Raw genomic sequence first — 13,316 nt, forward strand, 5'->3', positions numbered from 1 at the left:
AATTTAAATTTACTAGAATGGGGGGAAATATTAACCTTTGGCAGACTTGCTTTCTCCTAATAAATACAATTCGTTCCCAATTGTAACCGCGAAGAGGAAAAAATGGCAAATTTGTTCTTGCTGCACTGGGCTAAGGAGGACTAAAATAAGCCAAGTTCTAGAAAAGGAATCTTGGCCATCTCTTCCCATAAAGTTCTCTGGATTATCGGCAGATCCACAATTCAGAAAAAAAAACCAAAGCATCACAGGAGGACGTAGAAGGACAGCGACGCAGACCACATCTGGCACACTTCCCCCTTTGATTCCTATAAATCCGTGACTCCGGTGATTGTTTCAGCGGGATGATCTCAGGGCTAAATATCAGCCTAGACCAGTGATCACAACCCCTTTTGTTGTGGTGTACCGAAAGCACATGCAACACCCCTGCCCCACCCCCTTAACTCCACTGCACATGAGCACCTCCCGGCTGATTTTCAGGCCATTTGAGGCCCTTTTCGCCCTCCTGGAGGCTCGAGGGAGGCCTCTGCAGACTCGGGAGGCCGAAAAATGGGCCCGTTTCGGCACTTCCGGTATTTCCAGAAGGCCCATTTTTCAGCCTCTTGAGGCTGCAGAGGCTTCCCTCGAGCCTACGGGAGAGTGAAAAAGGCCTCAAATGGGCTGAAAATCAGCTGGGAGGCTGTTACATTCTTGGCAGGACTAGACTTCCTGTCTCAGGAACTTCTCTGGAGTTTTTGTCCCCTCCTTTGCTGGTACTTTGCTTGTGTGGAGTGACCATTCAAAGTTACAATGGCACTGAAAAAAGTGACTTATGACCATTTTTCGCACTTAATGACTGTTGCAGCATCCCCACGGTCACGAGAGAGGCCAGGTGAGGAGATGAGTGCCTCGATGTGAGTGATATTGAGTGGGCCACGCCCAGCCAGTCACATGACCACCAAGACAGGCCCTTCAACTAAGCCACGCGCACAGAACCAGTTGTTAAAAAATTTGAATCCCACCCCTGTGCACACCACCGCCAGCCAGCTGTCGGGTATCTGCGTGGGCAGAGATCCGTGCGCAGAAGAGGCAGAGGTTGCGGGAGTGTGCATGCACAAGTAGAGGCGTGCAATGTACACAAAGGGGGTCACACAGGCACATGTGCAGGAGGTGCACACACACTGCATCACGGATGCAGCCAAGCGCTTTCAGCATGCGACGTGGAAAAGGTTAGCCATCACTGCCCCAGGGTGTGGATCTCTCTGCAGCTGGCAGCTCCCTGGACATTATCGGGAGGGAGAAAGTCAAGGCTTCGTTTCCAACTTCCGTCAGCCCTAAATGGGAAAGGCCTCTTCACACTCTTCCTTCCCTTGTAAGCTTCTGGAGGCTTTATTATGGGGTGCCAGATAGGGAGATCCTGACACCCACCATTAGTTCAGGCCTCCCCGTTGGTGCTGCTGATCCTCCTGACTTTAACAAGTGAAATGACTTGTAGGAAAGCGGTTGAATTCTTTTTTTTTTTCCTTTTTGCTGGCTGCACTAATTACCAGTGGAGAGAGACTAAAGATCTCAAGATGCTTCCAAGGCTAATAGACATCTAGAAATCTAGAATTCACCACCCCGCCCCCCTCCTCCAACACCCACGCTCATTCTAAGACCTAGTTGTCCTTGAATAAAATGGGAAAAATTGAGAGGAGGAGGGACTGCTTCTCACATATGTTGGTTTACTGTATTTGCTTACCAAAAGTAACCTTCAGGCTCCCGGCGGCCTGTGCACACTCTTTGCAGGACTTCTGTAATTATTTTCAGGTTGTTTTTTCGGGGGGCATACAGGGCTCCCATTCATACCCAAGAATGTGTACCTAAGCTTGAAATGTGCAAGTCGAAATCCTTCAATTTTTGCAAACAAGCACAATGCGTAACTCAAAGTATCAGAAACACACCTACTTAAGTGTCCTTCCAGCGGTTCCCCCCCCTCCCCAAAAAGTCAGCATTTTCAACACTACTTTAATTAAATGCACCTAAGTGGAGCTCCTATAAAAAGTCTGTAACTCTCATTTGGAAAAAAAAATCTTGAGGGAAAGCCCAGAAGCAGATGAGAATTCCATTAAAAAGACGAGACTTATTATAGGTAGAAGACAAACATTCATACATGACCTCTGGGCGCCCTGAAAGCGTAGGAGACAACATAAGGAGCATCACGAAGATGGATTTCAGGAGGAAAAAGGTTATCAGGTGAAAGACTACTTTCTTTCTGTGGGAAAAGAAAACAGATAGGTTCCAACAGCGCCTTCCTCCTGTCCAGAGAGCTGATCTGAAGTTTTCCACGAGGAGATGAATGGAAGAGACAGCCTGAGTTTGACAGGAGCCCAGAGACAGGCTATACAGGCCCTAGAGATCTAGCAGCTTTGACCTGGCCATCTGGTTAAGATTTCTCAGTTGGATGGGTCACTTAGTAGATTCTGGCCAACTGATCAGGTGATTCTGGTCAACTGATCCTGATACAGATGGCAAGACAGTAGTACCTTAGCACCAATCATTAATCAGTTTCTGGAGGCACGATGGGTACCAAAAACGATGAGTATCAAACAACTGGACACAAAAAACTAGAGAGTTTTTTCCCGAACGCCATCACTCTGCTAAACAAATAATTCCCTCAACACCGTCCAATTATTTACAAAGTCTGCACTACGATTCCTATTAATCTTCTCATCACTCCTGATCACCCATCCCCTCCCACCTGTGACTGTATGACTGTAACTTTGTCCCTTGTATCCTTACGATTGTATTGACTGCTTCCTAGAATGATTTGATTGCTTATTGTACCCTATAAGTATCATTAAGTATCGTACCTTATGATTCTTGACTCTTGATGAAAGTATCTTTTCTTTTATGGACACTGAGAGCATTTGCACCAAGACAAATTCCTTGTGTGTCCAATCACACTTGGCCAATAAAGAATTCTACTCTACTCTACTCTACTCTACTCTACTCTACTCTACTCTACTCTACTGTACCCTATGACTATCATTAAGTGTTGCACCTTACGATTCTTGACTCTTGAGGAATGTATCTTTTCTTTTATGTACACTGAGAGCATTTGCACCAAGGCAAATTCCTTGTGTGTCCAATACCACTTGGCCAATAAAGAATTCTAATTCTAATTTTTCCCATAAAGATTAATGTAGCGAGTCCAAAGACAGCTGTCATTGACAAGTTCTTGCTTGTGCATTGATTACCCAATACATGATGGATAGCGAGACAAAATTTTCACATCAAAATGTGTTGAGTACCAAATTCAATGAGTTTCAAAGCAGTTGGGTACCAAGGAACCACATTATTACCCGCAGGGAAAAATCTCAAAGCTGGCCAGGAGAGGTCAGCTGTGAATTAAGATAAAGGGGCTGTAATAACCACAGAACCTTCACCTTTCCTTAAAGCACGTCTAAGAGGCAGGAGGGACGTTATTGGACTGGACCTATTTTACAAATTCCAGCTGTCCTCGTGAGCTGAATGATAACCCTTCCCCAAAGCAGAACAGGCAAATGGGCGACAAGTTTCTTGCCACCACACTGATACTTGCAGAATGGGGCTTTCAACAGCAGAAAACGAATGGGTGGAGTTGAGCTCCTGTGTCCTACAATCCCTCGTGATTAAAGGGGCAAAAAGTGAAAGAAATAAGCCAAGTAAAATAAAACAAAATGAAGATTTCTCAAAGGACAATCGCACTCCAAGAACAAAACGGTTCTTGCTGCATGGCTGAAAATAAATGGAACCAGTTCGGCTGCCAATGGACCAGGGCCTCCTCCCAGAACCTCTGCACAGAACAGCCGAGAGAGCCTCACCGGGACTCTGCATCTGGTCATCGCCACCACCGGCATTGGTGAATCCCAACCAGGAGCACCTGAGGGACTCTCACAATGCAAAGACATCCACACCTCCAAGCAACAATCCCTGAAGGGCGCCCTCCCGCAAATCCATGTGCGATCTCAAGTGTTCTTCCTTCATACATATTACTGCATGAATAACTGATCTGTAGTGGGCTTTCCTTGGATTATTATAGCCTTCTCGGAATCAGGCCCCTAAACTCAATACAGTTGGTTCTGATCCGTCAGAAATAGAATAGAATTTTTTATTGGCCAAGTGTGATTGGACACACAAGGAATTTGTCTTGGTGCAAATGCTCTCAGGGTACATAAAAGAAAAGACACATTCGTCAAGAATCATCAGGGACAACATTTAATAATAGTCATAGGGTACAATAAGAATAGAATAGAATAAGAATAGAATAGAAAATAGAATAGAATATAGAATAGAACAGAACAGAACAGAACAGAATATAATACTTTATTGGCCAAGTGTGATTGGACACACAAGGAATTTGTCTTGGTGCAAATGCTCTCAGGGTACATAAAAAGAAAAGATACATTCGTCAAGAGTCAAGAATCAACAGGCACAACACTTAATGATAGTCATAGGGTATAATAAGCAATCGAATCATACTAGGAAACAGTCAATACAAATCGTAAGGATACAAGCGACAAAGTTACAGTCCTACAGTCACAAGTGAGTGGGGATGGGTGATAAGGAGTGATGAGAAGATTAACAGCAACAATAGTGTAGACTTTGTTGAACAGTGTTGAGGGAATTATTTGTTTAACAGAGTGATCGCTCTGAAATCACTGAATTAAGGTCAATATTCTCCTGAAAGTACCAAGTCAAGCAAATGTAACCAAAGGTGATGTGTTCTCCATTCATGATTATTTCATTCTCTCAAGCGAAGCAAAACTTTAAATTATTCATTTAAACCATGTTTTCAGTTTGCACAATATAGCGAACGTAACATGTCGCTTCACACTGTGCATTAAAATTAACCAATGTTCCAAGCAAACCAAAGTAAGTATACTGATATCAATTAGAGCCACTAAGTCTTTAACTCAGTTAAATGTATCTTGCAAACTCAGCCATTAAACAGCACTAGGAAACCTGACGAGTGAGTGAGTGAATGAATATGAATGAATGAATGAATGAATGAATGAATGAATGAATGAATGAATGAATGAAGTTAGTTTCAAATCCTCACAAGAGAAATGGGAATTTTAAACTTTTAAAAGTCTTGTTTCAACTATTGTCATAAGAGACTCCCAAATCTGTATAATCAAAAATGTATTTAAGAGTGAGGCTTTCAGTTGACATTCAAAACATGAACATGAAGAAAGTCAAATCTCTAAGACGTTAATATCAGTTTTTTACATTATATGCTCAGTTCTTCCATCTAGAGATACAACCTCAAGACAAGACATTGTCTCCCTTATTTGGAGTTCAGCTGCCCCAAAAGATCCCAAATAGAGAAGGTTGCCAAAATTGCTCCTGCCTCTCCTCCTGGCCTGTGGCAGCAATTTACAGATGTTGGAAGATGATCTCTGCCCACCAAATTGCTACTTCTAAAGCTATTAAATCAAGTCAAGGACCTGTGGCCTTCCAGATGTTCTCCAATAATCACAGTCGTCTCTTAAAGGCACAGAACAATCTACACCCTTGAGTCTTTCGCTACAGCATCCTTTTAGCACACCAGTGAATGGGCTGTCCTCTCACACCACAAATGTTCTGAGGGAACTAGGGGTGTGGCTAGGCATTTTGCAGTCAGCCCATGCCAGCTGCAAACTACTTAGGTACATACGAATGAGGAAATCTTTCATCGTTCTATATCAACTGTATGCGTGTCTAACACAAATATTTATTGAAAAAAAAATTAACATGTTTTCATTTCCAACCTATGTTGTTACAGCGGTTAGAATATCAGTCTAGGACTGCTCAGGTTATAAGGAATCTAAAAACACTTGCACTCTCTTGGCCAAATGTCTCTCACAGAATAATGGAGGGGTGTGGGGAAGAAATTCAGATTTTCTTTCTCACCCTTTCCTTAAAATTACTTATTTTTGGTAAACAAAACAATTTTGAAATTGTAAACAGGAAAAAATTCCCACGCAAATTCACATAGAAAAATTCCAGTTTGCATTGTAAAATGTTCAGATCAATAATGCATTTTTTTTTCTCCTTGCATACTCGCTGAGGATAGTCATTTGATAAACATGGAACATTTTAACTATCATTTGCCTGACTGATTTGCATTTTTCACCAACGTAACCAGGCAAACATATACAACACAATGTGTTTGTAGGAAGAAATTTTCCTGTGGGGGGGAAAAAGTCGCCATTACAGGTATTTTTTGTCCCGTGTTCACAGCCCAGACGAACGGAACTGGAACACACCACCACATCGACCAAGTCATTCATAGATGCAGATTTGAACTTTAAATGTCACCTGGTCCAACCACTGCTACTGCAGTAATCTACCATTACTACAGCATCCTACTTAACTTTCCAAGTTCCCAGGTCAGGAAGCTTGAAGAGCCAGTTGCAAGATTTAAGCAATTCTGAAAAAATGACAGGGAAAAAAAAAAATATCCACCCATTTCTTGGCATTTTCCATCTATCAAAGCCAACTATCTGGGAGAAAGTGGTGCTCCTTCACAAGCCCACCAGAAAAGGGGATTTTTAAAAATAGGACTTGGAGAATTAAAAAAAAAAACATTCAGCATATAGATTCAGTATGTTGCTGATATGTACCGACAGAGTTAAAATCCATAGTGCTCCTTTCCTAGAGTGGCCTAGAGTGGTATACATAAACGAGTCTTTTCTAGGAACTGTCTTTATTCTCCCCTCCCCTATGCGTGTATCAGAAGTTAGGGGAAATGGGGGAAAGGAGTAAGGAAGGGTCCCAATGCTGTCCAGTTTAAGCCAACCTGCTTAAACTGGGCTATGACTTATGGCAGTGCTGGAGAAGGGAGATGGGAACTCAAAATTCCAGCTGCCATAGGTACCCACAGTCCCGTGATTGTGATTTCTGATGTCCCCTGTCAGCTTTCCACAATGTCACTGGGGAAGCTGGCAGGAAATCAAAGTCAGTCACTTGAGGTGCTCACTTAATGACACATCTGGGACTGCTGGAACTGGCATTTAGTGGTGGCCACATGATATCCCCCTTTACGACCACATCACATAGTGGCATTCCACTCCAAATTACCATCGTTAACCTAGGACTGCCTTGCATTATTTTGTTCTAAGACAGTAAAGACTTGGAAAGCGACAGCTTTTAGCCCCATCCGCATGAAAGACTCCAAACCAGCCACCCTTTTAGTGCAGCCGTTAGTGTACAGAAGATGCACATTTACTCTAAAATCATCCAGGTTTGTTGTCTGGAAGTGTTGGGATCGCAATCCCTTGTCAATGTGTTTCCCACAGTCTGGGAGGGTGCCCAAGAGGCAGCCGTTGTAGGCAGCTTTGCCTGACCTGTCCCTCCCTCCACCGCGATGAAGATGAAGAAGCAAGGCTGATGCCTCTTAAGCACTTTAGGGACAGGTGAGATTTGAAAGAAGAGTAAAATCCACCCAAAAATCTCATCGGGAGAGTTCAGGAACACACAGAGGTTCACTCTCCTGTCGTAACCCTAACCTGAACAAGCAAAGTCCCACCTTCCACCTATCAAGGTTCAGGAAGCGGACAGCAGACAACTGAGAAGGGGAACCATCCAACAGCCAAGGATTTCATGCCTCTGCTCTGCTAGGTTTGGCTGATCATAGTTGTCCTCACTGCTTCGCTGTTTTATTTTCAATGCGTTATTCACAACCGCTTAATTCTTTTTTCAGAGGAGTGATGGGGTACAGTAAGGCCTGGGGTTCTCTACTTCTGCTTGATGTAACCGAAATAAATTGCTATCCCACTCAAAGTGTTACTTCTGCACTATTAAAGACTAACAGTAGGCCTTTTAATATATTTGACTATAGTATTAACATATAAACATTGTTAATATTTGTAGCAATAGGAATATTATTCATGGCAAGATTGACACTGCGCGAATTCTTTTTTTCTTTTTTGCAACATTAGTAACCGTAGTCATAAACACATTAAAAGAGCCCAAAGCAGTAATCACATACTCAAAATATTTTATGAGGATTGTATCCTAGAAACTGTACAACACACCTGTCAGGTAGGCCAGTTAACTGCCAGGCACCCCAGAGTTGAGGTCCCCCTTCCCTGTGACTCTCCAATACTTCCATGAAAACTACGAGAATGATTTGAAGCAACGCGTAGACTTTGGTCAAACCTTCATTGTAAAATATGAACACTGAGCCTGAAGAAAAATGTGACTGCAGGTGAGACAGGACACAGATTGCAGGACACCTCTGCATGCGGTACAGGTGGCAACTAGCTTTGCCAAAGCCTGCCTTAAGGACAGAGCAATGGAAAGCCAGGGACCCTAGCCATTCCCACTCCCCCCCCTTGAAAAAAAAACACAAAACTCCTCAAAGTTCCCCCAAGTATTTCACCTGCCTTTCTAGGGCTTAATGACTTTTGTGTATGGTATCCCTGGTCAATTTTCCTCCTCTTTGGGTTTCCTTGGCTTCGGGGTTAAGAACAGCCGATTCATTCCAGACCAGAATAACCAAGGCCACCTCTCCAAACCAAGCAAGGACATATTCTCTTCCCTTCTTTTCCCTTGAAAGGGTTTTAAAAGATAATCAAGCAAAACTAACAAAGTAACTGATCATGTGACATACCATTTTATTTTAAATGGACATAGTTGGAAATTTGAGACCTGCTTTCTTTTTATCATTATAAAATGACTCTGATAGGGTAGCCCACGCAGAAAAAAATCTCCCGTAAGAATCAGCCAGCTGAAGCTTGCTTGAGTAAACATATCAACTGTTAATCTGTGACTGGTTAAATTTAATTGCAACCCCATTAACATTCTTAAACTGTCAGCCTCCTTTCCTGCACATAAATTCTGCAGAAAACGTGATTCCTAAGTACTACAAAAATTAAAGCATTCTGAGCTGTTTGGAAAATTGCTTGTTTTTTAATTGTTCCAGAATCTTCCCAAAAATCCAAACAATCTCCTCCCCTTTCAATGGGGGAAGGAAGGAAAAGGGATTGGTTAGAGATGAAATATCTAATTGCACTCCTCCTCCCTCCCCCCATTCCCTTAGGAATAACATCCCCTGAATTTTCAATTCAATATTCAATTGTAGTTTAGATTACAATTAAATACAGTTAACAGATCAAATTCCACCTCCCCAGGAAATTTTTTTTGAAATTCTAAATTTTTTTTTTTAAATTCCTTTTAGACAAACTTTTAAATTTTCAAAAACATTTTTTTTTCTACACTGAGGTTCTTGGAATGGGGGAAAAGATTTTAAGCTGCAGAAATCAGTTCTGTTCCAGCACAGAAATGCCCCTTTGAGGTTCTCTGCTGCAGCTGTGGAGTCGGCCATCTTGATATTTTGTTCTCATTTTAAAGTGGAGACTCTGCAGGATTTGCCCTTTCCTTTTCTTTTTTTCCCCACTTCCAATTTAATGTTGCCGGGTTTTTTTTCCCTAACCCTTTTGCTTCAGATGCAGAGGCTGCACATCACTTTCTACAGAGATCTAAAAAAATTCTGTCAATTAGTTACTCATTCTTTATAAAATGCAAATCAAAACAGAAAAGGGAGAAAGAGACAGAGACAACGACCAAAACTCAAAAGGCAAATTTTATTACTCACAAATCCATCTGAGAAATCCAAACATACATTGCTAACTACAAACTAATCAGTAGTTGTTAGTAAGATTTTCAGTTTGGTTACAGAGCAAAACAAAAAACAAAAAAACCCACAATTTTTAGAAATTCTTAAGAAAGCATAATTTGATTTTGCAAATTTTTGTTATTTTTTTAAAAATCTGCAACTTTACATCTGCAGTTTCCTCAACCAGTAGTATTTTGCATACACTGTTATTAGTCTAATGATGTATTTATACATAAAGTGTTACACTGAACTCTCAAGAGATGTTATCTTGTGTTATTTTAGGGTGGAGGCAAAACATAATCACTCCCCCCCCCAGTTCTACATGGATTATAAAGTAAATGCTAGAATCATTCTTTTAATTGTGCCAACAACATAAGCTTTCCAGAAAATATGTCATTTCAGAACAAAAGGCTTTTTTTCCCCTGTAATCTTAACTTGACTTGCAGGATTGGCTCATGTTTAAAAACAAAGCTCTTTCAAATCAGATTTGAATAAAAACTTAAAAGTCATTCCCCACACACAAAAAATGGGGTGTGTCCTCAAAATTTTCACATAATGCATACACTTATTTAAAAATTTTAACATTAAGTTCTTCTTCGTGAGAAAATAAATCAAACACCTAACTAGGAAATCCTTTCGAATTTGCAAGTACAATTCTTAATTGCTTTTGCAACAATTCTTCCCTCTTCATTCCCAACGGATTTGTTTCAAATTGTTCTTTTTTTCTCCTTAATTTTGTTTCCCAACAATCCTCCTGTAAAAAACCAGCTCATTTCTCATTTTAAAAAAAAGATGGGGCAAGGGACGCCGATTTCAATCCAATTCAACCCGAATTTGCATATTAAAAGACTCCGCTTTTAAAACACAAATTTGCTGACATCCAAAGCGAAGCAGCAGATGGTCCCGCTGTTTCCAAGCATTTCTCAGAGTAAGAAAATTTCCAGAGAAGCGAAAGGACAACAAGGCAACGATTTCAACTTTCCTTTCGGAAAACAACAAAAAGAGAAGAAGAAAAGAAAAGAAAAGAAAAAAAAAATTTTTCCCCTCAAAATTTAATTTTTTCCCCCCCCTCCTCCTATTTTGGGAATAGTCTCCCCTAGGGGGCGTCCTTTTTAATAAGAGAAAACTCGTTTGGAGAAAATTAGAAAGAAGAAGGGAGAGAGAAAAAATACCCACAAACACACACAAACACAAACACACAAACACACAAGCAAGGAAAAGGCTCCGGCCCTCGAGTAAAGAGGCGGCGGGGGGGCGCACAAGGGCACTGAGGCCCCCACCAGGCCCGGGTAGCCCGGCGGGCGATGGTGACATGGCTGCTCCCGAGAAGCCAAGCGGAGAGACGGGGACGAGAACTACCCGCGGCCGGGGCTGCAGCCCGGGCGGTCGACCGCGCTTACCTGCGCCGCCGTGCCGGGGGCGGCGGCGGCGGCGGCCCCTCCTGCGCCCTCAGGAGAAGAAGAGGAGGAGGAGGCGGCGGCGGCGGCTCCTTCCCGCCGCCGCCGCCTCCTCCTCCTCCCGCTGCCCCGGGGCCGCCCGGCTCCTTCATGGGGGCGAGGGGCGGCCAAGGGGCTCCTCGCTGGCCGAGCTGCTCCTGCTGCCGCTGCTGCTGCTGCCGCTCTTGCTGCTGCCGATGCCGCGCGGCGCACAATGCGGAGCGGCGGTGGCGGCGGCCGCCGGAGCCGCCTCCCTCGCCGCCGCAGCACGGGTGGGCGGCTCGGGCTCCTCCGCCCCCTGGGAGGACATGGGCCGCGCCAAGCCCCCACCGCCCCCAGCCCCCAGGCCGCTTCAGCGCTGCCGGGCCGAGCTCGGCCTGGGCGGAGGAGAGCGCGCCGCCATCGCGGGAGTGGAGGGAGGCCGGGCGGGCGGGTGGGAGGCGGAGGCGGCCCCCGGCGGAAGGGCGGCAGAAGAGGAGGAGGAGGAGGAGGCGGCGAGCAACTCGGCTGAGCCTGCCCGGCCTGCACGCCGCACCGCGCTGCGCCCAGGGCGCGCCGCCTCTCGCGCGCCGCCGCCGCCGCCGCTTTGGCCACGCGTGGTTGTTGTGGTTCCTCCTCCGGCGCGCACCGAGGCGCCTCTGCCCGGCCGTCGCCCGTCCAGAGCGGGCTCGTCCCAGGAAGGCCAAAGCAGAGCCGCCCGGGCGTCGCCGTGCACCTGCCGCGAAGGCCCTGCGAAGAAGAAGGAGCGAAGGGCCTCGCTTGGCTTCCCGGGCCTCCTTCCTTCCGTCTCCCCCGGCGGCGGTTCCCTAAGGCCGGGCTTTGGAGCGGGCATCCCTCCCCACCTGCATGCACGGAAGGCCCCTTTGCTCCCTACGGGACGGAGCCGGCCAAGGTCGCTGGGACCAGGGCGAGGCGGGGAAGGAACAGCCCCGCCAGGCAACCCCGGGAAGCATCCCGGCGACCGTGCTGGTCGAAGGGAGACTCGACAGCAGCCGAGCCAACCCTGCCTGAGCAGGAAAGGAGGTTACTATGAGAATGGAATGGAATGGAATAAGTAGAGTCTAATAAGAATAGAATGTAATTAGAATAGAATCTAATAAGAATAAAATCTAATAAGAATAGAATCTAATAAGAATAGAATGTAATTAGAATCTATACAGAATATAATAGAATCTAATAAGAATAAAATCTAATAATAGAATAGAATAGAATCTAATAAGAGTAGAATCTAATAAGAATAGAAAAGAATAGAATAGAATAGAATCTAATAAGAATAGAATCTAAGAATGGAATAGAATCTAATAAGAATAAAATCTAATAAGAATAGACTCTAATAATAGAATAGAATAAAATAGAATAGAATCTAATAAGAATAGAAAAGAATAGAATCTAATAAGAATAAAATCTAATAAGAATAGACTCTAATAATAGAATAGAATCTAATAAGAATAGAATAAAATCTAATAATAGACTAATAATAGAATAGAATAGAATAGAATAGAATACAATCTAATAAGAATAGAAAAGAATAGAATAGAATCTAATATAGAATAGAATAGAATAAAATAGAATAGAATTCTTTATTGGCCAGATATGGTTGGACACACAAGGAATTTGTCTTGGTGCAAATATTCTCTGTAGTTCAGTTTACTTTATTGTTATTGTACCTTGTACAATGAAATCGAACACCATTTTCAGTCTACATAAAGGAAAAGATATACATTTGTCAAGAATCATAAGGCACAACACTTAATGATAGTCATAGGGTACAATAAGCAATCAAATCATACTAGGAAACAGTCAATATAAATCATAAAGATAAAAGCGACAAAGTTACTGTCATACAGTTACAAGTGGGAGGGGATGGGTGATAAGGAGTGATGAGAAGGTTAATAGTAATTCAGTAAATAGTTGGACAGTGTTGAGGGACGGCAATTCCATTGTATTTTGACCTATCCTTAACATAGCTTTCTTCAGTAAACCATGTAACTGGAAAATATTCAGGGAACTATAAGGATTATTAATTATGAGGGTACCCACATTAGGGAAAAAGTTCATACTGCAAAATCTGAGCTTTTTACCACTGATAGTTTAGTATCCAATGGCACAGCTTACATCAAGGATTAATATCATCCTTACTGACAGCAACCTGGTGTTGGATCTCCTGCTTGGGTGGGGGAGGGGGGGTTGGACTAGATGATCAAGGTCCCTTCCAACTCTATTAATCTGTAAACTTCCTTAACAACTTCTCTCTTCCTTTTTTTTCTTCCATTCCATCA

At 43.3% G+C, this 13,316-nt stretch overlaps 1 protein-coding gene across 14 annotated transcripts in view; it reads right to left on the reverse strand.

Annotated features, from left to right (window-relative positions):
* ZNF618 (zinc finger protein 618) overlaps positions 1-11,986 on the reverse strand; it is a 43,287-nt gene extending 31,301 nt beyond the window's left edge. For 4 of the 14 annotated variants that reach the window (XM_026712386.2, XM_026712390.2, XM_026712388.2 and 1 more), the window contains exon 1: positions 11,880-11,983. In XM_026712386.2, the coding sequence (XP_026568171.2) occupies positions 11,880-11,885 (6 nt within the window). In that variant the 5' untranslated portion in view covers positions 11,886-11,983. Of the gene's footprint in view, positions 1-11,879 lie in introns of all 14 variants that reach the window. The other 10 variants (XM_087918775.1, XM_026712389.2, XM_087918773.1 and 7 more) reach the window with 5 other exon arrangements.
* Positions 11,987-13,316: the final 1,330 nt, after the last annotated feature.

The sequence above is a fragment of the Pseudonaja textilis genome, unplaced genomic scaffold, assembly GCF_049901715.1.
Source record: "Pseudonaja textilis isolate UNSWEBS1 unplaced genomic scaffold, rPseTex1.2 PTEXCTG46, whole genome shotgun sequence".
Taxonomy (NCBI): Eukaryota; Metazoa; Chordata; class Lepidosauria; order Squamata; family Elapidae; genus Pseudonaja; species Pseudonaja textilis.